Below are 22,248 nucleotides of genomic sequence, written 5' to 3'. Positions count from 1 at the left end.
GGAGTTATTTGCTTGGAGCAGAGGAGGCTGATGGGGGACCTGGTGGAAATGCAAAATTGAGGGGGATAGAGCAAGTAGACAGTAAGAAACTTTTCCCATGTTAGACTTGTCTAATAAAAGTAAGGAGTAAGAGGTTTAGAGGGGATCTGAGGAAGATTTTGTTTTTACCCAGTGTGTGATTGTAATCTGGAACACACTACCTGTGAAGGTGGTGGAGGCAGGTACGCTCACATTTAAGAATCATCTGGGTGACCAATTGAATTGTAAAGGCTTTATAGGTTATGATAAATGGGATTTGCATAGGTGCATAATGGTTGGTGTAGGCATGGTGGGTTGAAGGACCTGTTTCTGTGCTGTATAACACTATCACCATTTTTTACACAGATATCTAATGTCATTTAGCTCTCAGAAGTATGTATTGTAACATACTCAAAACTTTCAAAAACTTAACCTCTATAAAGAAAGCTGCAAATAATTGACAAGTTCCTTAATACTATGACAAAAATGCAATGCTCCAACAATGTTCAGTGTCATCTTCACAATATTGTTTCAAAGACTTTGAAGATCATGAGACATCTTCACTATATTCTTTCTAAAGCTTCAGGCATGAAATGCTGATTCCTCTGCTCACCACAATCCCAATGTTATTCTGCTGGACACCAAGTTCTATCTGAACAGTTTCGTGAAGAGGTTGAACCCACATAGAATTCCTTTCACATGCCTCCCAACATCCAGTCTTTGTGATAACTTCTTATCTGCTAAGTTCTTGAATCAGGTAGATGTGCTGTGCTCAGTTTGCTTTGCTCAGTCAGTGCACAACAAAAGCAGAAGGTTAGAGAACATTGCAGTTAAGTACCTGAATGAGTAATTGAAGAGCAGTGATTTGTAGGCTTATGAACCAGGAACTGGGAAATGAGGTTAACCTGGAGACATGATGCAAGGTTTCGACCTGAAACGTTGACGGTTCCTTTCCTCCCACAGATGCTGCTCGATCTGCTATGTTCCTCCAGCTGAATGTTTGGCCTTGAGTGAGATTAACCTAGTGTACATTTTTAGCTAGCATAGCTTCAATGGGCCGAAGGTCTTCCTTCTGTGCCATAAATTCCTGTGATGCCGTAAAAAGGGCAGAGATTTAATGAGGGAATTCTAGATCTAGGTACTCAAGCAAGTAAAGAAAGGCATGCCAAACAGATGCAAATTATCTTTTAAAAATGCAACAAAACCAATCACTGACTTGAAGTCTCAATTACAGGCAGTTATAATTCCCCACTAATTGACCTCATGAATTTATGAGCAGCTGTAATTATCTAGATTTACCTATTTAGACCATTACTTTAAAGTTGGGTGACTGAGTTGAAGTCATAAAGGAGCAATCCAGAACAGCAACTTAATATCTCCAAATGATGCAAACACGTCTAACACAAATGCCACGAGAGATGCTGGCATTTTTGAAAAGAACATTGCAGTAAATGTATGAGTGCATATGTGGATAAAACAAAAATATTTTTTTTAATATAGGAATATGATTGGCCAATTGAAGGGTCCCTTCTTCCCAATGCTCCAGCACTAAAAAAACCAGGACAGAAAAGTCAAGGCACATACGCACCTGTGAGATTAAAGGTTCTGAAGAATGGAGAGCAAGACAAGTCCAAGGTACTAACAGTCACAGGACCGGATATCACAAGCATGCTCAAGAAAATGTAAGACCACAAATTATCTTTTTCACTTCAGTCACAGTAACCAAATCACAGTGTGGACACAGTTCCACGTGAGAGTTCAGCACAAGCAGTGTACATACTGAAGTTCTGAAAATTTCAACTTTTCATAGTTACTGGATCTGCAATCTTAGTGACATTAGGCTGCTGCACTGTAAGAGCAAAGACCACGTACATTGTAAGTGTAATTATTGATAGTGTTTCAAAAATGGATTAAAGTTATTTGACGTGGAACAAACATGCCTCAGAATCTTTAAAGGGATAGAAATATATTTTAGTCCTAGAGTCACAGTAATACAGCACGGAAACAGGCCCTTCGGCCCAACTCGTCCATGCCTACCATGGTGCCCACCAAGCATTTGCCCCATATCCCTCTAAACCCCTCCTATCCATGTACTTATCCAAATTTATTTTAAATGTTATTGTACCTGCCTCAACCACTTCCTCTTGTATCTCATTCTAAATACGCACCACTCGCTGCGTGAAGAAGTTGCCCCTCAGGTCCCTTTTTAAATCTTTTCCCTGTCACCTTAAACCTGTGCCCTCTAGCTTTTAGTTCCCCTTCCCTGGGAAAAAGATTATATGCGTTCACCCTATCTATACCCCCCATGATTTTATACACCTCTATAAGATCACCCCTCAGTCTCCTATGTTCCAAGGAATAAAGTCCTAGCCTGCCCAACCTCTCCCTATAAGTCAGGCCCTCGAGTTCTGGCAGCATCCTTATAAATCTTCTCTGCGTTCTTTCCAGTTTAATGATATCTTTCCTATAACAGGGCAACCAAAACTGTACACAATACTCCAAGTGTGGTCTCACCAACATCTTGTACTTTAACAGTAATCCATAAATATCATGTTAAACCAACCAAGGTATGTGATCGTATCTATCCAGATTACGTGCGTACCTACTGTCAGTTCAACATTCAGATTAGTACTTCTGACTCCCTGTTCTTGAATTCATCATCAGTGAAGCCAATAAGAAGAGGTTAATAATTGATTCAAGTCAGTAATATTTTGAGTATGGGAACAATTTGGACTGTAATGATATCTTGAAGTGATAATCTTCAAGATATCCTCACAGGAGGAGGACGTTTAGTATAAATTGGCATCAAGATTGGCACAACATCGTGGGCCGAATGGCCTGTCCAGTGCTGTACTGTTCTGTGTTTTATGTTCTATAGCTTCAGCATCATTCCAAATAAGTTAACAATTTTGCATCTGGATTAAAATTTTCCCATTAAATTCAGTCAGAATTGGGACTGATTATAGAGTTAATAGAGGTAAACATTCCTGGAGAAGAGAACCTCTCACTGCTTTGATTTATTACCACATGGAATATAACTTTGTGCGTCTAGTATGTTTTTTAAAAAAAAAATGATGCAACATTTTAAGGAAGTTATTTAATCCATTATGCCTATGCTGGTTCTTTATAGAATCTATCCAGTTTGTCCCATTCCCTGCTCTTTTACCATAGCCCTACACTTTTGTTTTAGAGTCATAGAATGACATGGCATGGAGAACAAGCCCTTTGGCCCAACTCATCCATGCCGACCAAGTTGCCCACCAGGGTTGGTCCAATTTGGCCCATAACCCTCTATCTTTTCTATCCATGTACCTGTCCAAACATGTTGTTATGGGATCTTGTACATCCATTTGAGAGGAAAGACAGCACCTCAATTCACCATCTCATCGAAAGGAATTCACTTCCAACAGTGAGACACTCCCTCAGTATGATTTTTATAAACGACCTGGATGAGGAAGTGGAGGGGTGGGTTAGTAAGTTTGGGGATGACACAAAGGTTGGGGGTGTTGTGGATAGTTTGGAGGGCTGTCAGAGGTTACAGAGGGACATAAATAGGATGCAAAGTTGGGCTGAGAAGTGACAGATGCAGTTCAACCCAGATAAGTGTGAAGTTGATCATTGTGGTAGGTCAAATATGATGACAGAATATAGTCTTAATGGTCAGACTCTTGGTAGTGTGGAGGATCAGAGGGATCTTGGGGTCCAAGTCCATAGGACGCTCAAAGTGGCTGTGCAGGTTGACTCTGTGGTTAAGAATGCATATGGCGTATTTTCCTTCATCAATCGAGGAATTGAATTTAGGAGCCGAGAGGTATTGTTGCAGCTATATAGGTCCCTGGTCAGACCCCACTTGGAGTACTGTGCTCAGTTCTGGTCGTCTCACTACAGGAAGGATGTGGAAGCCATAGAAAGGGTGCAGAGGAGATTTACAAGGATGCTGCCTGGAATGCTGAGCATGCCTTATGAAAGCAGGCTGAGGGAACTCAGCCTTTCCTCCTTGGAGGATGAGGGGGGGACCCGATTAGAGGTATATAAGATGATAGGTATTGATCGGGTAGATAGTCAAAGGCTTTTCCCCAGGGCTGAATTGGTGGCCACAAGGATATAGGTTTAAGGTGCTGGGGAGCAGGTATAGAGGAGATGTCAGGAGTAAGTTTTTTTTTTACTCAGAGTGGTGAATGCATGGAATGGGCTGCTGGCAACGGTGGTGGAGGTGGATACGATAGGGCCTTTTAAGAGACTGCTGGATAGGTACGTGGAGCTGAGAGAAAGAGGGCTATGGGTAAGCCTAGTAATTTCTAGGGTAGGGACATGTTCGGCACAGCTTTGTGGGCTGAAGGTCCTGAATTGTGCTGTAGTTTTTCTATGTTCTAACACCAAAGTTTCAGTCTAGATTTAGTACTCAGGATCATGGACTTGGACCCTATATACAATCATTTTTTTGACAGTAAAAAAAATCTCATTTTAAATATTACTGTAGTGAATCCCTAGAGATAATAGGTAGGATGAATTATTAATAAGGCTTGATTTTATCCTGAACTGCTGGAGCAGTATTGGAATCCTGGGGTCCTCATCAAATATTTATCCAATTCCTTTTTTCAAGTTACTTTTGGAACTGCCTGAAGAAGCAGAGTGAGCAATGAATTCTAGGTCACAACAACACATTGGATAAATATCTGTTCTCATCTTGGCCTTAGCTTTTCTGCTGACTGTATTAGTTCTTTACCCTCTTGTTAGCAATTAAATTCCTCCCTCGCATCCCCATCAGTTGGGTCAGCTTTCCCTTATCTACTCTATCAAAACACTTCATAATTAGTAACAATTCCATTAATCTCACTTTAACTTTCTTTTCTTTAAGAAGAAAATCCCATCTTCAGTATAAAATAATCATATTGCAGATATTGGAAATGAAAAGTAAAGCCAGAAATTGCTAGAGATACTCTGTAGGTCAGGCAACAGCTATGGAGAGAGAAAGAGGCTGAACGTTTGAAGTCAATGAGCTTTCATCAGAATAGGGGAAATTTCCCCAGCCTCTCCAGGTAAATCGACGTGCTTTACCTCAGGCACCATACTCGTAAACCCACTTCGGGCAGCAGAATGCTGTAGCCACCACAGCCAGTAACCCAGGTTCGATCCTGACCTCTGCCACTGTCTGCATGAAGTTTGCCTGTTTGCTCTGTGATCGCAGGGGCTTCCTCCAGTTCCCTCTCACATCTCAAAGATGTCCAGGTTGCTAGGTTAATTGGCCACTTTAAATTGCCCCAGGCTGCTGGTAGAATCTCAGGAGGAAATCTGATGGGAAAGTAAGGAGAATAGCTTCCAGGAATGCCCTCGCACAGGAAACCAAATGGTCTCCTGTGTCAGAATGAAATATGGGACTCTGCATCGATTTGTCATCAATAGTTTGTGAATATTTAACATTTAATCCCTTGATTTTATATTCTGTTTCTGTTAATAAACTCCACAATTCCATGCATTTTTTAACAGCCCCCTAGACTTGACCCTGGATGCAAAACTACTTGTGAGTTAGGTTGGGCCAAGTTTTCAACCAACTTGTGATAACACAGGCACTGATATCTACAGATCTAAACATCCAAAGTTCAGCTGACATTCATGTGGATGTAAATGGACTGGGCTGGAAATTACTTTACTGTTTTATCATCCAAAGATTGTAAATTGTGTTACCCTAGCAGTATGCGTGGTAGTCACACAGAGATGGAGATTACAGAACAGCGTGGTACTTTCTGCAAGTGACATTGTCTATTGCAAATTCTTGCACCAGTCATCCACAGATCTCTGGCATCTCTTAAGGGAGTGGACTGTAACACGACACTGCTCCAGCTTCAAAGACACGTTGCTATTGAATGAATAGATGCGGGAATGATGGGAATGGGGTGGGGGAGCTGGTTAGTCTGGCAAAGAACAGTGCCTGCAGGAGCTATGTCTCTTTTGTGAAAAGGCCAAATATACCCTCCAGGGCCACAGCAGGTGTGCCTGGGGAGAAGTTACCACAGAGGTCACTGTACAGACATAAGTCTATGCCTGTATTGGAAAAGCCTGCAAGGCAAGCAAATACTTTTGCCCTCTCTGCCTGTTTCTGGGCTTAAGGGAAGCTCTCCTTGAGTACAGGGCTTGGGTGACCTCCCTACTATAGCGGTGAGAAATAAGCTGAGATGTGACTGTGATCAGCAACAGTAGCCTGAAGTAATTCTGAGACGAGGAAGCTGAGAATGACCAGGACCCTGACCTGTTGGGCAAAGAAGTTCAGATTTTATTTGAGGTTTTGCAGGAGATCTTGGATTTCGCTGAAGATGAAGAATGCCATTTGAGTGTTGGCCTTTTAAATAACATTGTTTCAAGGGAAATGGGACTAGTCAATAAAAACAGAAAATGCTGGAAACACTCTGCAGGTCAAGCAGCGTTTGTGGAGAGAGAAACAGTTCACGTTTCAGGGATTTGTAAAAACCTGGCTGTTCTGTGACTAAATAAGAACTATTATTTTTCAGAGCAGTGAGATTGAAGATCTTACTGCAGGTGAAGTTTGGGTAATGCAGTTCCATTTGGGGGAGGAGGAGCATTAAAATCCAAAAAAATCCAGGGAGGATAAACAAGGATTTGAATTTCCTGGTTGCTCTTGGGGCATCCAGAAATGTGTGCAAAATTGCTTCACTCCAGATTAAGCTAATTTTTGATTGCAGAGTTTTTTGGAATGATGCAAAATAATTTCTGGGCTTTTGACTCTCTCCTGGTCTGACAGCAATATTACAGTGTAAATATAGCAGCACAGTCAGAACTCCTCCTGGAGTTGCCAGCCTCATCTGAAGAAAGAAATGCTGCCACATTTTCAGATTTGCCTCATTTAAGTCAATTAGTTTGTTCATTATTAATTGCGTTCATCTTTTTTTTAGCCTAGCACTTCACCCTGATTGTCAGTTTCCTGCTCAGATAGCTTACGCCTTTAAGACGACCAGAGGATAGGAAATAAGCTGGTACAGTAAACACATGCACTAAGGGACACCATGTGAAATCCTGGCCAGTGTTACAGAACACCGTCCCACTGTGGTGACTGACACACCACCAACTAAAAAAGGTTCCAATTTCCATTAAGCAGGCTGAATTCCCAGTGTTGATTTTCCTTTATGATCACAGCATCTCTTGGTCAGGATGCTTCCCTGCCTTTGAACACAGTCTGGCCTGTGTGGTTCTGGTGTGTGGTTCTGCCCTCCCCTGCCCTGAATGATTTGCCAATTAATCAGTACCCCATTTTCTTCCCAATGTCAAGTGGTTATGATTCCTACAATGTTTTCTGTTGCTTATTCTCACTAAAGTGCACTCTGTTTGCCATGGCCGTCTGGAACTCCCGGTTGCTGGCCATTTTAACTCTCCTCCCCATTCCCATACCAACATGTCTGTCCTCGGCCTCCACTGCCAGGGTGAGGCTAAGTGCAAACTAGAGGAACAACACCTTGTATTCCGCCTGGGTAGTCTACAACCCAATGGCATGAATATTGAATTCTCCATTTTCAGATAAACCGCTCCCCCTCTGTCCCTTTTCTCTCTCCTGATCTCCCCAGTTCTTCCTACACCCACCCCAGCCCCCATCATTCTGTTTCTTTCCCCCCCCCCTCCACCTGCCCACCACCCACACACCCCTCCCACTGGGTCCCCTCCCCTCTGCCCTCCCCACCTCCCTCCCTTTATTCCATTCTCCACCTTCCCCTCCTATCAGATCCCACCATCTGCAGCCCTCTGTCACCTCCACCCATCACCTCCCAGCCTCCGTCGCTATTCCCACCCTCCTCTCCTCCATCTGCCTATCACCCCTGCTCACCTGGATCCACCTCTCACTTGCCGGTTATTCCCACCCCTTCCCTTCTTTACACTGGCTACCTCCCCTCTATCTTTCAGTCCAGATGAAGGGTCTCGATCCAAAGTGTCAACCGTCCATTTCCCGCTACAGATGCTGCCTGACCTACTGGGTTCCTCCAGCATCTTGTTTGTTGCTCCAGATTCCCAAATCTGCAGCCCCTTGTGTCCTCACTAAGGAAGCATTGGATAATGCAAGAGTCAGTCACTGTGGCTTCATTTGTCACCTTAAGCACTGTAAGTGGCAGTCATGCTTTGATGGCTTTCCCCTTGGCACTAATTGACCTGAAGATGATCTCTAGTATAATTTAGCAAAGAGAAATCTTCCTTTATGCAAGATTGAACATTAGGGCCAGTTGCATAATCTGTGCTGGTGTTCTGTTGAATGTTTGAGGGTTGATCTAACTGTGTGTTTAAAATGATTAAAGGTGTTATTCGGGTAAATGAGGATAAGGTATTTCCTAGGTAGGGGTTTCTAGAACAAAGGATCATAATCTTAAGATTAGAACTAGGTTGTTCAGAATAATGTTGAGGACTCTTATTCATCAATCAGACAGTGGAAGTCTAGAATCCTGCTCCATAAAAGCTGAGGATGAGACCAACTGAAAATTTCAGGATAGAGGTTGATAACTGTTTGCAATCATTGTGCTGGTGAACCTCGTGTTCCCTTTGGGGTGCTTTGGAACAGACCATTATTACCTACATTTCCAATACAGGTAACCAGATAGCAGTCAGGATCAAGGATCCTGAATCACTTTTAATGGTGCAGCATAGAACATAAGACCTAACACAACTGATATGTCAGTCTTGGCCTCCTCCACTGCCAGGAGAATTCCAAGCGCGAACTGTAGGAACAACGTCATTTTCCGTCTTGGAACCTTGCAGCCTAAGGCATGAGTATTGAATTCTCCCACTTCAGGTAATCCCCCCTCCTCCATGCTTCTCTTCCCTTTCCTAGCCCCCTTTTTTCTCCCCCTCTCTCTCCTTGCCTTTGACCCATCCCCTGGTGGATCTGCTCTCCCCTCCTCCCCCACACCTGCCTATCACTTTCTCTTACCTGCATCTACCTATCACCACCCTGTGCCCACCCTGCCACCCCTCTTTTGTCCACCTATCACTGCTCTGCTTTTCCCTCCTATATATTGAGCTTCCCCTTTTCCTATCTTCAGTCCTGAAGGAAGGCCCGGACCCGAAATGTTGACCGCCTGCTTTTCTCCACAGATGCTGTCTGGCCTGCTGAGTTCCTCTAGCATCATTGTGTTTTTCATCCTGATTCCAGCATCTGCAGTCCTTTTGCTTCTCACGGCCTTACTCCCAATCAGTTAGATTTCCATTTTAACTTCACTAAGGCTTTATCAACCTTGATACCCTTCTCTAACAAAAAGCTACCACTCTCCATGGGCAACTTTTTAGTTGGCCTCACCTTCAGCTTCTTGTGAATCAGAATTCCAAGTTTCCACTTTTTTATTTTGATGAATAAATCTTTTGACATCATCCTGATGTAATTTTATGGTTATACCCCCTTATTCTGGACTCCTTCACCAGAGGAAATAACTTCCATCTACTGAAACACTTACTTTAATTGTCTTAAACACTCAGTCTCTGAATCTTCAATATTAGGGGAATACCAGTGTAGAACGTATAATCTGTCCTTGTAAATTAACCTGTTTAATCTTGTGTAAAAGCGATTTCCTCCAAGTTAGATAGTGCTCCCAATCATTTCCAGGTCAATCGTCCCCTGTGGGGAAATTGGCTTGAACAGTTTTGTGCACAATTCTCCTTAGCATGGCTGACGTTTACCAAGTGTCAGTTGCGCAACAAACTATATCCTCACGTGCACAGTGCTATTTCCCCAATTACCAAATTAAATCGGTGCACTTAGGTGCAAACTGCAACATTTGTATATTCAGCACAACAAAAATAGAGAGCAAACCTCATAGCAGATAAGAGAGAATGAAAGAGTGTCATCTGCGCCATCAGGAGTTCAGAGCAAAATTCGATAAGAATAAGGCAAAACAGCAAAGATAGGGAATGCAGCAAGCCATCCACTTTGAAAAGGATTAGATAGCAACGTGGGCAAATAAATTTTTAACATTCAAAGATATGATGAATTCTGTGCCCAAAGGCCAAAGATCGCAGAGGATAAATAAAGTGTTTGCAACTGAAAAAGCACATGAAATTCTAAGAAGCATCTGGGAGTGACTGCAGTCACACATTACCAGACAATTCGATTGACTATTGTACATAAATATGACATACTGTATATATGACATGCCTGCGTGCACAGTGTAGTTAGTGGAATAAACAAGAGCTTTAGTAATAAGTGATTCACTTTATTCCTGGTGCTACATGTGGTTAGGATAAGAATCCACACAGATTACAAATTAGTGAAAGGAATATAAAGAATGTACTCTGCATTTAAAAAGGACTGCATGAGGAGAGATGGTGGACTTTGAGCCAAACCAGAGACTTAACTGTGAGCTAATAGTGTTGGTGACCACAGTGGCAGTTTGAGGACCAGTAATGTTGCTGAGTTTAGTGGCAGCTAATCCTGAGTGAGGACTGGCAAGGGGGGAGAATAACAGTCAATGTTCTGCAGGATTAGGGGGAACAGCAAGTCTGGAGAAGCATCTGCATAGGTACTTTGGGAAGGCCTGACACAGTCGTTGAAGACAAGATTGATGATATGAGGATATGTAGAGTGACTTTGGGAGCATCTGTGCACATGGATCAGAGAATGCATGATGGGTTACTCAGTGCAGAAAGTCAATGTGATTAATTTAGTGAGTGTACAGGTGAAATGGTGGGAAATGCTGCATGTTCTGGTGTCAAGCAAAGAGGATAATATTGCTGCTCAGACTTACGCTGGTTACCTTGGCAGCCTTGGTATACATTGGGTGTGTGAACCTTTCAGCTCTCACACAGAACTTGTGGAAATGCAAATAACACTGTAAATTATAGGAGTGGTTAGTATGTACAAGGGTTCATGAAAACTATTTTGTTAACTCAATTGGGTCCAGAACCACAATGTGTTGGCAAATCTATGGCTATGAAAAGCAAAAGATATTTTATTGTGCAAACATTACAGGAGCACTTTAATCCAAAACCATAAGAAAATGTGGAGCATATTTAGGATGTACAATCAGAAGGCAGACTACATTGGCAAGTATATCGTCACCTCTCTCAGTACACAAACCTTGGCATTTTTTTCAAATTCATTTGTGGTTTATTAAAGGAATGAATTCCATTGAATCTATTAAACATACAAAACCTAATATTTGACCTTTTATGCAAAGTTACAATATCCATAGGAATAGCACTGGGAAATTTTAATCAATGCAAGGTACTAATACAATGACAGTTTGGAGTCATAGAAGGGTGGCAAAGGCTGGACTTCCAAAGTAGAATCTAAATGATATTGGAGACGCTGATGTTTTTTTTATAGATGCCTTGGAAGCCATTCATAGCATACATCATTCAAAGTGTAAAGATATTTTACATAGAACATTACAGAACAGTACAGGCCCTTTGGCCCACAATGTTGTGCTGACGTTTTATCCTGCTCTAATATCTATCTAACCCTCCCTCCCACGTAGCCCTCCATTTTCCTATCATTCATGTGTCTAAGAGTCTCTCAAAATGTCCCTAATGTATCTGCCCCTAACAACCTCTGCCGGCAGTGCATTCCACGCACCCACCACTCTGTAGTTTTAAAAAAAACTTATCTCTGACATCCTCCTTATACCTTCCTCCAATCACCTTAAAGTTATGTCCCCTCGTGTTAGCCATTTTCACCCTGGGCAAAAGTCCCTGACTGTCCACTTGATCTGTGCCTCTTATCTTGTACATCTCTCATTCTCCTTCTCTCCAAAGAGAAAAGCCCGAGCTCACTCAACCTATCCCCATAAGACATGCTCTCCAATCCAGGCAGCATCCTGGTAAATCTCCTCTGCACCCTCTCTAAAGCTTCCACATCCTTCCTATAATGAGGTGACCAGAACTGAACACAATACTCTGTGTGGTCTAACCAGAGTTCTATAGAGCTGTAACATTATCTCGTGGCTCTCGAACTCAATACCCCAACTAATGAAGGCCAACACACCATACGCCGCCTTAATAACCTTATTGACTTGCGCAGCAACCTTAAGGGATCTATGGATGTGGATCCCAAGATCCCTCTGTTCCTCCACACTGATAAGAGGCCTGCCATTAATCTTGTATTCTGCCTTCAAATTTGATCTTCCAGAGTGTATCACTTCACAGTTTTCTGGGTTGAACTCCATCTGCCACTTCTCAGCCCAGCTTTGCATCCTATCAATGTCCTGTTGTAATCTACAGCAACCTTCTACACTATCCACAACACCACCAACCTTTGTGTCATCAGTAAACTTACTAACCCACCCTTCCATATCCTCGTCCAAGTCATTTATAAAGATCACAAAGAGCAGAGGTCCCAGAACAAATCCCTGCGGAACACCACTGGTCACTGACCTCCGGGCAGAATATGCTCCATCTACAACTACCTTCTGCCTTATATGGGTTTTAACTGTCAGGAAAAGGATACTTATCTTTTCAATCAGGTTTAATGCCAAAATAGTGAGCCAAAGCAACCAAGAATGATGTGAATTTTTTCAAGGTACGGAAATCAAGTGCATACAGTATTGAAGTATGTGTGGATCATGGAGAATTTGTTGGTTTACACCACTGACACCACCAGCAGCAGCAATGGGATTAAAGCACACATATTTCAACAAAGCTGTGGTTAAATGGTCAGCACATCAGTGTGTGCATTGACACAACAGATTGCTAAATAAATTGACAAATCGGTTTATGATTGTCACATGTAATTTTGCATGAATCCATACAGATTTCATCACATCTGTGCATTGAGGTTGTACAAGGGAAAACAATAACAATGCAGAATATAGTGTTACAGAGAAAGGCAGACAATAGGATGCAAGGCCATAACGAGGTAGATTGTGAGGTCTATTTTATCGGACTAGCGGACTGCTGAATAATCTTATAACGGGTTAGAAGTTGTCTTAGGTAAAGATGCACATCTGAGTCAGCAAAGCCAAATGGCACTGACAAGGGTCACTGTGAACTTGAACACGTATTCAGGTGAAATGATGGAGTCATGAAATATTGTAGAGTTTAGGCCAGCTGAAATGTTTAGTGAATCACAATGATTAGCAAATAGAGTTACCAATGACTGTAATTGATTATACAGATCTATTGTGGGCAAAGGTTGGCTTAGAGAAAGTGATGCTTTAAAATCAACACTTAGGTATGCTGTTGGGAAAGTGTGCAGAGATGTTCTGGGATGTCTGCACAGGTATTGCAGATTATAATGCCTATGCTCTTATCAAGTTAGGTGCAAAATGAATGTACTATAAGCCTCAACCTGACGATAACAATTGAATAATTGGCTGGAGGAAGAGTTAAATGAACTCCAGCAAAGTCAATTCAGTGTGACTGACCATACCTAATGCAGAGAAACTGTTCTATTGTGTGGTGATTGCATGGTGACATTAAACCAAGCAGTTGATAATCCTGCTTCATGGATTTATATGCTCAGTTAACAAAAGTCAATGTTTTCACCAAACCGAATCTGCCATATGGATGTGCTCAGTTGAATATGGATGTGAGAGTCAGCAACATTGCATCATTAATTCCCCATAATGGCCTGTTGTTGTACACACCTTATGATATGAAGTCATCTCCAAAGATCTTTCAGTCTACAGTGGACAAAATACTGCAAGTTATAAATCTTTGAATGTACAATCAAGTTGATATATTCATAGCCACAAATGTTGAAGGAACCCTTCAAACATTAGTTAATACTTGCTATTGGCTATGTGGACACAATAGGACAAATCTTCCAATGAGATTTGCAAAGGATACGATGGCAAATACCTACCTGGGTAATTCCTAAGTGGAAGCTCAGCAGTATGTCGGCCCTGGGACTTCTGCATTACCTGGTTAGCTTCTTTATGAGAACTCAGTGCGAATTTCTGCAGATATTTCCCAGCTCTCAAGCTGAAATCAAAGGGAGAAGTTGCCTGCTTGGAGAGAGGGTTTTATAGGTCAAATGTTTTAATTATTTTGTGTGTGTGTGTGTTTTCCTTTTTCACCTTTTTAATTTTTATACCTTTACCTTTCTATAACTTTAATTCTTTTCACAATTTTAGTTTCTGACAGGTTCTGAGCGATTGATTGTGAATGTTTGTGAATGTTGAAGCAAGTTGACTGCTGGCAAGCCTGGGACTGTGGCCTTGCACTGTCAATGCTGTCTTTGTCACTGCACCGGGTTCTAGCTTCGGAAGAGTCCCTGTGCTGCCCTGCATCTTGCCAAGTGCTGTGAGCCATGCTTCCAGCAGAAGACCACCCCTTTGACCACACTGGAAGGAACAGTGTGATCCTGGAAACAGGCGAGCAGCAAGCTTGAGGCAGTGGAAGATCTTTCCCAAAGTACAGCTCAAAAGAAGCAAGTGTGCACTCATACAGAAAGAAATAGTTTACCTTGGGCTAAAAGTGGATGCAAATAGATTGCAGCCAATCAAAGAAAAAAATGGAAACAATTGTGAGGGTAAGGAAATCTGAAAACGTGGCAGGGCTTGTTTCATTCCTTGTTATAGGACAATACTATGCTGGACTTTTGCTAGATCTTGCAACAGCACTGACACCATTGCATCAGTTACTGAGGAAAATGGGATGTGGAATTGGGACAAGGAAGAGCAAAGCGCCAGTATCTTTTATGAGAAGAATCTTGGAGGTGGGCCCCTAATGGTTTACTCTAATACAACATGTAAGTGGAAACTTGCACGTGTTCCTTCAAATTATTGAGTCAAAACTGTTATTATCCTGTAACCAACAATAATAGGCAAGAAAAAAAACAATTGAACTTACACCATGTACATCCACAAAAGGTGAGGAAAAACTGTGAAATTGAGCCATTAGCATTAGAGCTCAAAACAAAATGTGATTGCGGATGTAGTGTCGTGGGTACCCAATAGGAATTCGGATAGGGATGGGACAGAATATTATTCACAATGAAAATAATAGAAAATGATTTTCCAATTACATTCCTGCCAGGCCACAAGGAGTGCAGAAAGAATCCCTTACATTGTGGAACTGTCGGAATCAGGTTTATTATCACTGACGTATTTCGTGAAACTTGTTTTCCGGCAGCAGTACAGTGCAAGACATAAAGACATAAACATTATTTACTTATTTTTGTAACTTATAGTAGTGCAAAAGACAAATAATGAAGTAGTGTTCATGGACCATTCAGAAATCTGATGGCGGAGGGGAAGAAGCTATTCCTGAAATGTTGAGTGTGGGTCTTCAGGCTCCTGTACCTCCTCCCCGATGGTAGTAACATGAAGAGGGCATGTCCCAGGTGATGAGGGTCCTTAATGATGGATGCCGCCGCCTTGAGGCACCACCTCTTGAAGATGTCGTCAATGGTGGGGAGGGTTGTGCCCGTGATGGAGCTGGCTGAGTCTACAACCCTCTGCAGCCTCTTGCGATCCTGCATATTGGAGCCTCCATACTAGGCGGTGATGCAACCAGTCAGAATGTTCTCCACTGTGCATCTGTAGAAATTTGGTGACATACCAAATTTCCTCAAACTCCTAATGAAGTAGAGCCCCCGATGTGCCTTCTTCGTGATTGCTGCTACCAAGTTCCTTAACCTCCTTAGACAACTTTGAAATATGATACATGGATCATTCATACGCCTGTAAATTACTTCTAGGATCTCTTGGTTTACAGTCTATTTCCTGGGTCTTTTTATCTGATGCCAGCTGCAAGTGAAGTATTTCTGGCTTCAGAGGACATTCAAGCAGCTGGTATGGGTAACCAATAGCAGGGGCCTGGGTGGAGAGGGAGCAAAAATACTTCACTTTCTTTAATAGTGATCTGGAAGCCCATAAAGACCAGGCAGACCAGCCCTCGTTATGCTTAAATACATTACTTATTGCTTTGTCCTGTTTGTATTTTGTGGACCTGGAGATTTTGGGAAGAAAAGACTTAAGAACATAAGAATTAGGAGCAGGGGTAAACCACTTGTCATTCAATAAGATCATGCCTGATCTGATTGCAACCTCAACTCTGCGTTCTTGGATACCCGTGGCAACCTTTCACCCCCTTGCTTATCAAGTATCTATTCACCTTTGCCTTAAAACTTGTTAAAGACATGTGTTTACTGCCTTTGAAGAGAGTTGCTTGACTCATGTCTCTGAGTGAGAAAGATTGTGCCATCTGTCTTAAATCGGTGACATTAACTCCTAATTCTAGATTGTCCCACAAGAGGAAACCTGTCAACATCCCTCGGGTTTCAGTCACATTCCCTATCATTCCTATTATTCTTCCAAATTCCACTGGATACAAGCCTAGACTCTCCAACCTTTTCTGAATTAGGAACCCACCTATTTCAGGTACCTTTTCTGACCTGAGAATCAATAGTTTGTGAAGAGTAGCAGGAAAATAGAGGGACAAATTATAGTGATTACCCTAGGAGAAGGAGGGGTGTATGTCTTGCAATTGGAAGGGATACACAGTTTGAAAGAGCTAGTACAAGATACATCTGTAGCATACAGGGAGGTGGTGAAAGAAAATGTATTGGTGATTACTATCCATAATCATGACTGTTGGAGGCTAAGATAGATTGGGTCCACATGGATGAAGATCCCTTGTGTTGATTCCAGAAAATAATATAATTTTCCTCAGCAGGTAGGAGTTGGAAGTTATAGCAGGTTTGCTGGTGGAACAGTGTGTTCGGAGACCACTGACCATACCAACATCATTCAACCGTTTAGAAACCAATTCAAACTGAAGCAAAGTATAGATCAAACTTTGACCATCTGGATGACTAACTGGACCTAAGAATGGGCCGGGCTGGGCACTTCATTTTTCTGAATTAGGAATACTTCCTAACCGACCAGTTTTATAACCAACAATTCATTCAAACAAAAGAGCTGGACATTGACATCAGGAAGGGATGGCGGTGCACATGCTCTTGTTTACATCAACAGTGCTGAGGTTGAGAGCTTCAAGTTCCTAGGAGTGAACATCACCAATAGCCTGTCTTGGTCCAACCACGTAGACATCATGGCCAAGGAAGCTCATCAGGCCCTCTAATGGTGCATCGATAAAAATTGGGGAGTGTCAAAGGGGACATGCCAAATTTCTTTAGCCTCCTGAGGAAATAGAGGCTAAAGAAATTTGGCATGTCCCCTTTGACACTCCCCAATTTTTATCGATGCACTATTAGAAAGCATCCAGATACATCACGGCTTGGTATGGCAACTGCTCTGCCCATGACTGCAAGAAATTGCAGAGAGTTGTGGGCATAGCCCAGCACATCACGGAAACCAGCCTCCCCTCATTTCTTGCTGCCTCAGTAAAGTAGCCAACATAATCAAAAACCCCTCCCACCCCGGACATTTTCTTTTCTCCCTATCCTATCGGGCAGAAGATACAAAATCCTGAAAGCACGTATCACCAGACTCAAGGACAGCTTCTATCCCACTGTTATAAGACTATTGAACAGTACCCTAGTATGATAAGATGGACTCTTGACCTCTCAATCTACCTTGTTACAACCTTGCACCTTATTGTCTGCCTGCACTGCACTTTCTCTGTAACTGTGACACTTTATTCTGCATTCTATTATCGCTTTACCTTGTGCTACCTCAATGTACTGTGTAATGAATTGATCTGTATGAACAGTATGCAAGACAAGTTTTTCACTGTACCTCACTCAAGTGACAATAATAAACCAATTCCAATTCTTCAATACAAAAATTACAGGAATCTGAGATGTGAAGGGAAATGTCATTTATCATCAATGAAATGCAAACTGAGCAAATTCTTTCAGATTAGATTTACTTTCAATTTGGCAATAACAATATAGCTCCAATAATTAATCTCCACTGGCCAGCTGCCTGATTTAAGTTTTTTGTATTAGCCTCAGAATTTAAGCAGTTAGAGATTTTTTAGTATGTTATCTGAGTTCATTCACCTAGATAGCTTGGTATGTACAGAATAAGAAGACAGTGGGTTTGTTATTTTAAGCTGTTTTGAAACAAAAGGAAATAAAACTCCCTCTTTTGTTTAAGTGCCTTGAATCAGAAACCTCATCCTAATCCCGACTATCTGCCTCTTTCATGCTGCTCTTGCCCAATATCTTGTCTCTGTCTCAGATGCAAAATTCTTGTAATACTTAACTAAGTGTCTATTTGACTCAATGATAGCACTTGCCTCTAAATCCAAAGATTGTGAGTTTAGAGGAGACATTATCCACCTTCACAAATGGGTTTAGAAGATCCCATGGGACTATTGGAGAAGGGTAAAAGTATTCCTGATGTCTCAGCCAACATTCACAGCTGGGTCAATACTACTAAATTTCCATTATCTGGTCATTCAACATAGAGCTAACTGCGGGTCCATCGTATGCACAAGTTAGTTTCTGGTTTTCCTTCAATAATAACATTTGTTACCATGTGCTTTATGAAATAGAGTCATAAGGTAATACAACATGGAAACAGGCCCTTCGGCCCAAATAGTCCATGCTGACCCTGGTGCTCACCCAGCTAGTCCCATTTGCCAGTGTTTGGCCCATCTTTCCTATCCATGTACTTATCCAAATATCTTTTAAATGTTGTTATTGTACCTGCTTCAACCACTTTCTCTGGCAGCTGATTCCATATACACACACAATCCTCTGCATGAAGAAGTTGCCCCTCAAGTCCCTTATAAATCTTTCACCTCTCACCTTAAACCTCTGCCCTCTGGTGTTTGTGTTATTATGTAGTTACAATAAAGAACTTCAGTTCCCAGCAGGCAATGTGAGGGGTCACATGGGGGACAGGAAGTGGCTGTAAAAAGAGAGGGAAAGCAAACCAGTCTGGTGTTGGTTAATAAAATGTTCAGATGTTAAACCCATGCGAAGTTTGTCTCTTGATGAAGAACAAACATAAGTGTTTAGTTCCCCTTACCTGGGAAAAAAGACTGTATGCCCACCCTGTCTATGTCCCTCATGATTTTATACACTAATCTGTGAGAAAGGTACAATATGGATTCTTACTCCTATCCAATGATGCCAGTTTTAGTTCACTAATGACCTTGTGCTTCTGAATCAACAGGTCATGGATTCAAGTGCCTCTCCAGGCATCTGAACACATCAACTTGTCTGGGATGTCCATGCAAATGGATCCCAACCCTTCCTACTTAAATGTACTGAACTCCTTGATTACATTGCCTTTTAAAAATGTCCAGCTACCATGGGAACTCTTCATATAAGAAGTATCAGGGTGCATCACCTACCAGTGCATTGGTGCTTCATTTAGTGTCATGACATTTTTTACTTTTCCCCAAAGAAATCCTGGGTTACAGCAAGGACCTTATTTAGTCCCAACCTTGTTCAACCTATACACTGATGACCTGCCAACAACCCAGCTCGAAAGGTTCATCTGCTGCAGCCTGCAGATTGCATTTTCTTTCGAGCTGGGAAGATCCTGAAAGCAAAGATGTCTGACTGCTTCAACTCCTGGCCCTTCTCATCAGCGTTAGTGAGGCGGCTTCTGGCAGGCCCTGCTGCTACCATGCCAATGGTAGAAGCGCACTAAACATGACAAAGGCCAAAGCATGATGCATACTTGGTTTACCTTGACAAAACAGTAAGGTACACATTAGCAGCAAAGAGCAAGGCAGGTAACAGCCTTTCCAGGAAGTGGCAAATTCCTTGGGAAGCCTTTGTTACAAACCATGGGACTTCAGTCCTTGCCATCCATTTGCAATAGCAGGGAATTGTGCACCAATATGGACACACCAGCTCATAAGTGGCCTGCTTAATTCAGTGGTGTGCATTATCACAGGAACTGTTTGACCAACTTGTCCTTCATGGTAGCCAGCTCTGAGTTAACCCTGTTAGAAGGGAGATTCCAACAAATGGTGGAATGCCAACTCAAGCCCGTCTCTGTTCAATGACCTGTAGCTCACCACTTCCAGGTCTGGCATCACAACACACCTTCTGACAGAGGCTGCATCACCAGAGCACAGCAGGGGAAGTCCTTTGAGAAGAACAATGAACCTCGCATCAACCACCACTGATTCTTTGGCACTGACCTTTAAGGTAGCCCATCTGGGGCCTTTCTAATTAGGCAAGCTCTCTATGCAGTCAACCATAATTGTTGGACTCTTTGAGACAGCCCAGTCTGGTGGTGTAGTGCAAGCCAAACCATTGGACCATAGAACGGTACAGACCCTTTGGCCCACAATGTCTGTGCTGGCCATGATGCCAAATTAAACTAAACTGATCTGCCTCCACATGATTCGTATCCCTCCATCCCCTGCCTGTTCAAGTGCTCATCTAACTGCCTCTTAAACGCCGCTATCCTGTCTACATCCATCACCACCCCGGCAGCGTGTACAAGGCACCCGCCACTCTGCGTAAAGAGAGTTTTCTGTAACTGCGGAGGAACAGTCGAGAGGAAGGGTCTCAACCCGAAATGCCGACTGTCCACTTCCCTCTACAGATGCTGCCCGACCCGCTGAGTTCCTCCAGCAGCTTGTTCTTTGCTCCAGATTCAGACATCTGCAGGCTCTTGTGTTTCTGTTGTGGAAGGGTACCTACTGGATAAAGACAGAGACGGGCTACACTAGGTCACCAAGAATGCTATTGCTTAGCTCAGAATATATGCAGATACTAAATAAATCCTGGTTAGTAATAAGAATTCTGTGCTTGCTAAATCCTCCTATTAAAAAGTAAATTAATGAAGGGACCTATGTTTTGGCCAGGTAATGGGTGTTGTGTTTTAAATTTAATTCATCCCACATACTTAATACAAGCGCATGAAAACCATGCTCCAAATTAACCTATAAAGCAAAACCAAGCCTGAAATTGAAATCTCTGATGCATGGATTTTAATATCAAGTATTTTATTAATACAGCCTGTGATCACTAAAACCTTTTGGAACATTTTCTGAGCACTTTAAGGAAAGCAAATCATTTACATGTCGAGTCAAGTAAATACAACTGCTGCACCTTTGGTACTGCCACTGACTGTGACACAGGAAAACCACTCCATTATTTTCATTAATTCACATTGTGTCACACTGCTCTTCCACAAGGGGTTTACCCTTGCTCTCCTGCCTCTTTCATTACATCACTCCACACTAAAGAGGAAAAAAATTGGTCCATGCCATTTGTGTTCTCATTGAGCAGTTAGGGACACACATAAGACGTTAATATGTTGTCATTATCTTGCGCTTTGCCTGTTACATCAACGGAATGAATTGCTGACAATGCAGTGTGAATATTTGTACAGCAGAGGGAGCTTTTCTGAGATTAGAGTAAATGAGGATTTCAACAGATCATAACCAGAAAGAACAGTCTTGTAATGCAAATTTATTTCAAATTACCTAATAATTTATTTTTTCCCCATTTCTTACAGATGTAATTTATGGCACAACTGCAGGTATTGGCCATCAATCATTTATGGTTAGGGTTAGGGCATATGTGCTTGAGTCACAAAGCTGCTGTTTCAAGTCCTGCTCTCGAGACCAATGTACAAAAAGCAGACTGACACAACAGTGGTAACATAGAGCAAGAACTGCTTGATTTAATTAAAATGCCTTCTGTGAAAGATCTCACATCAACAAAAATCTCAGGACGTTATTTCCGTCTGTCTCTCACATACATATATAATGTATTTCTCTCTCTCTCTCTCTCTCTCTCTCTCTGCCTCCATCTATCATTCACCTGCCTCTATCTCCCAACTCCGCCTCTGCTCCGCTCCCCTACCTGGCATAACCTGCCCGTCATCTTACACCCCTCCTCAGTCCACCAGTCACCTTGTACTCCTGTCTCACCACTCCTCTTCCCCTCTTCACACTGGCCATATCCCCCCTCTCCACTCTCAGTCCTGGTGCAGGGTTTCGACCTGAAATGTTGACAAATCCTTCCCTCCCACAGGTGCGGCCCGACCCGCTGAGCTCCTCCAGGAGATTGTTTGTTGCTCTAGATTCCAGCATCTGCAGTCTCTTGTGTCTCCAGCCTTTTCTCCCTAGTGTCCTGGGGTTATACTTATCCCTTAACCTACATCATTAAAAAGCAGATTACCTGGTCATTATTGCACTGCTCTTTGAGAAAGCTTGATGTGTATAACTTAGCTATCATATTCCCTTTATTGTAAAACTGACTACACATCAGAAGTATAACCTCATCCATAAAACGGTTTGAAGGATCTTAAGCATGTGAGGTCTTGCTTTATTGCTTCCACACAGAGTCATACAGCATGGAGACAGGCCATTCAGCCCATCTGCTCCATGCCAACAAGATTCCTGTCTAAGCTAGTC

The 22,248-nt window shown here is 42.3% G+C and overlaps 1 protein-coding gene across 6 annotated transcripts in view; it reads left to right on the top strand.

The window, feature by feature from the left end:
* LOC127577799 (doublecortin domain-containing protein 1-like) overlaps positions 1-22,248 on the top strand; it is a 282,541-nt gene that overhangs the window by 156,579 nt on the left and 103,714 nt on the right. For all 6 annotated transcript variants that reach the window (XR_007957440.1, XR_007957439.1, XM_052029374.1 and 3 more), the window contains exon 10: positions 1,519-1,700. Coding sequence is in view for 4 of the 6 variants with exons in the window: in XM_052029374.1 (XP_051885334.1) it covers positions 1,519-1,700 (182 nt within the window). In the remaining 2 variants the exon portion in view is untranslated. The remainder of the gene's footprint in view (positions 1-1,518; positions 1,701-22,248) is intronic.

The sequence above is a fragment of the Pristis pectinata genome, chromosome 14 (genome assembly GCF_009764475.1).
Source record: "Pristis pectinata isolate sPriPec2 chromosome 14, sPriPec2.1.pri, whole genome shotgun sequence".
NCBI classification, from domain to species: domain Eukaryota; kingdom Metazoa; phylum Chordata; class Chondrichthyes; order Rhinopristiformes; family Pristidae; genus Pristis; species Pristis pectinata.
This window is presented reverse-complemented; position numbering and strand designations above follow the sequence as displayed.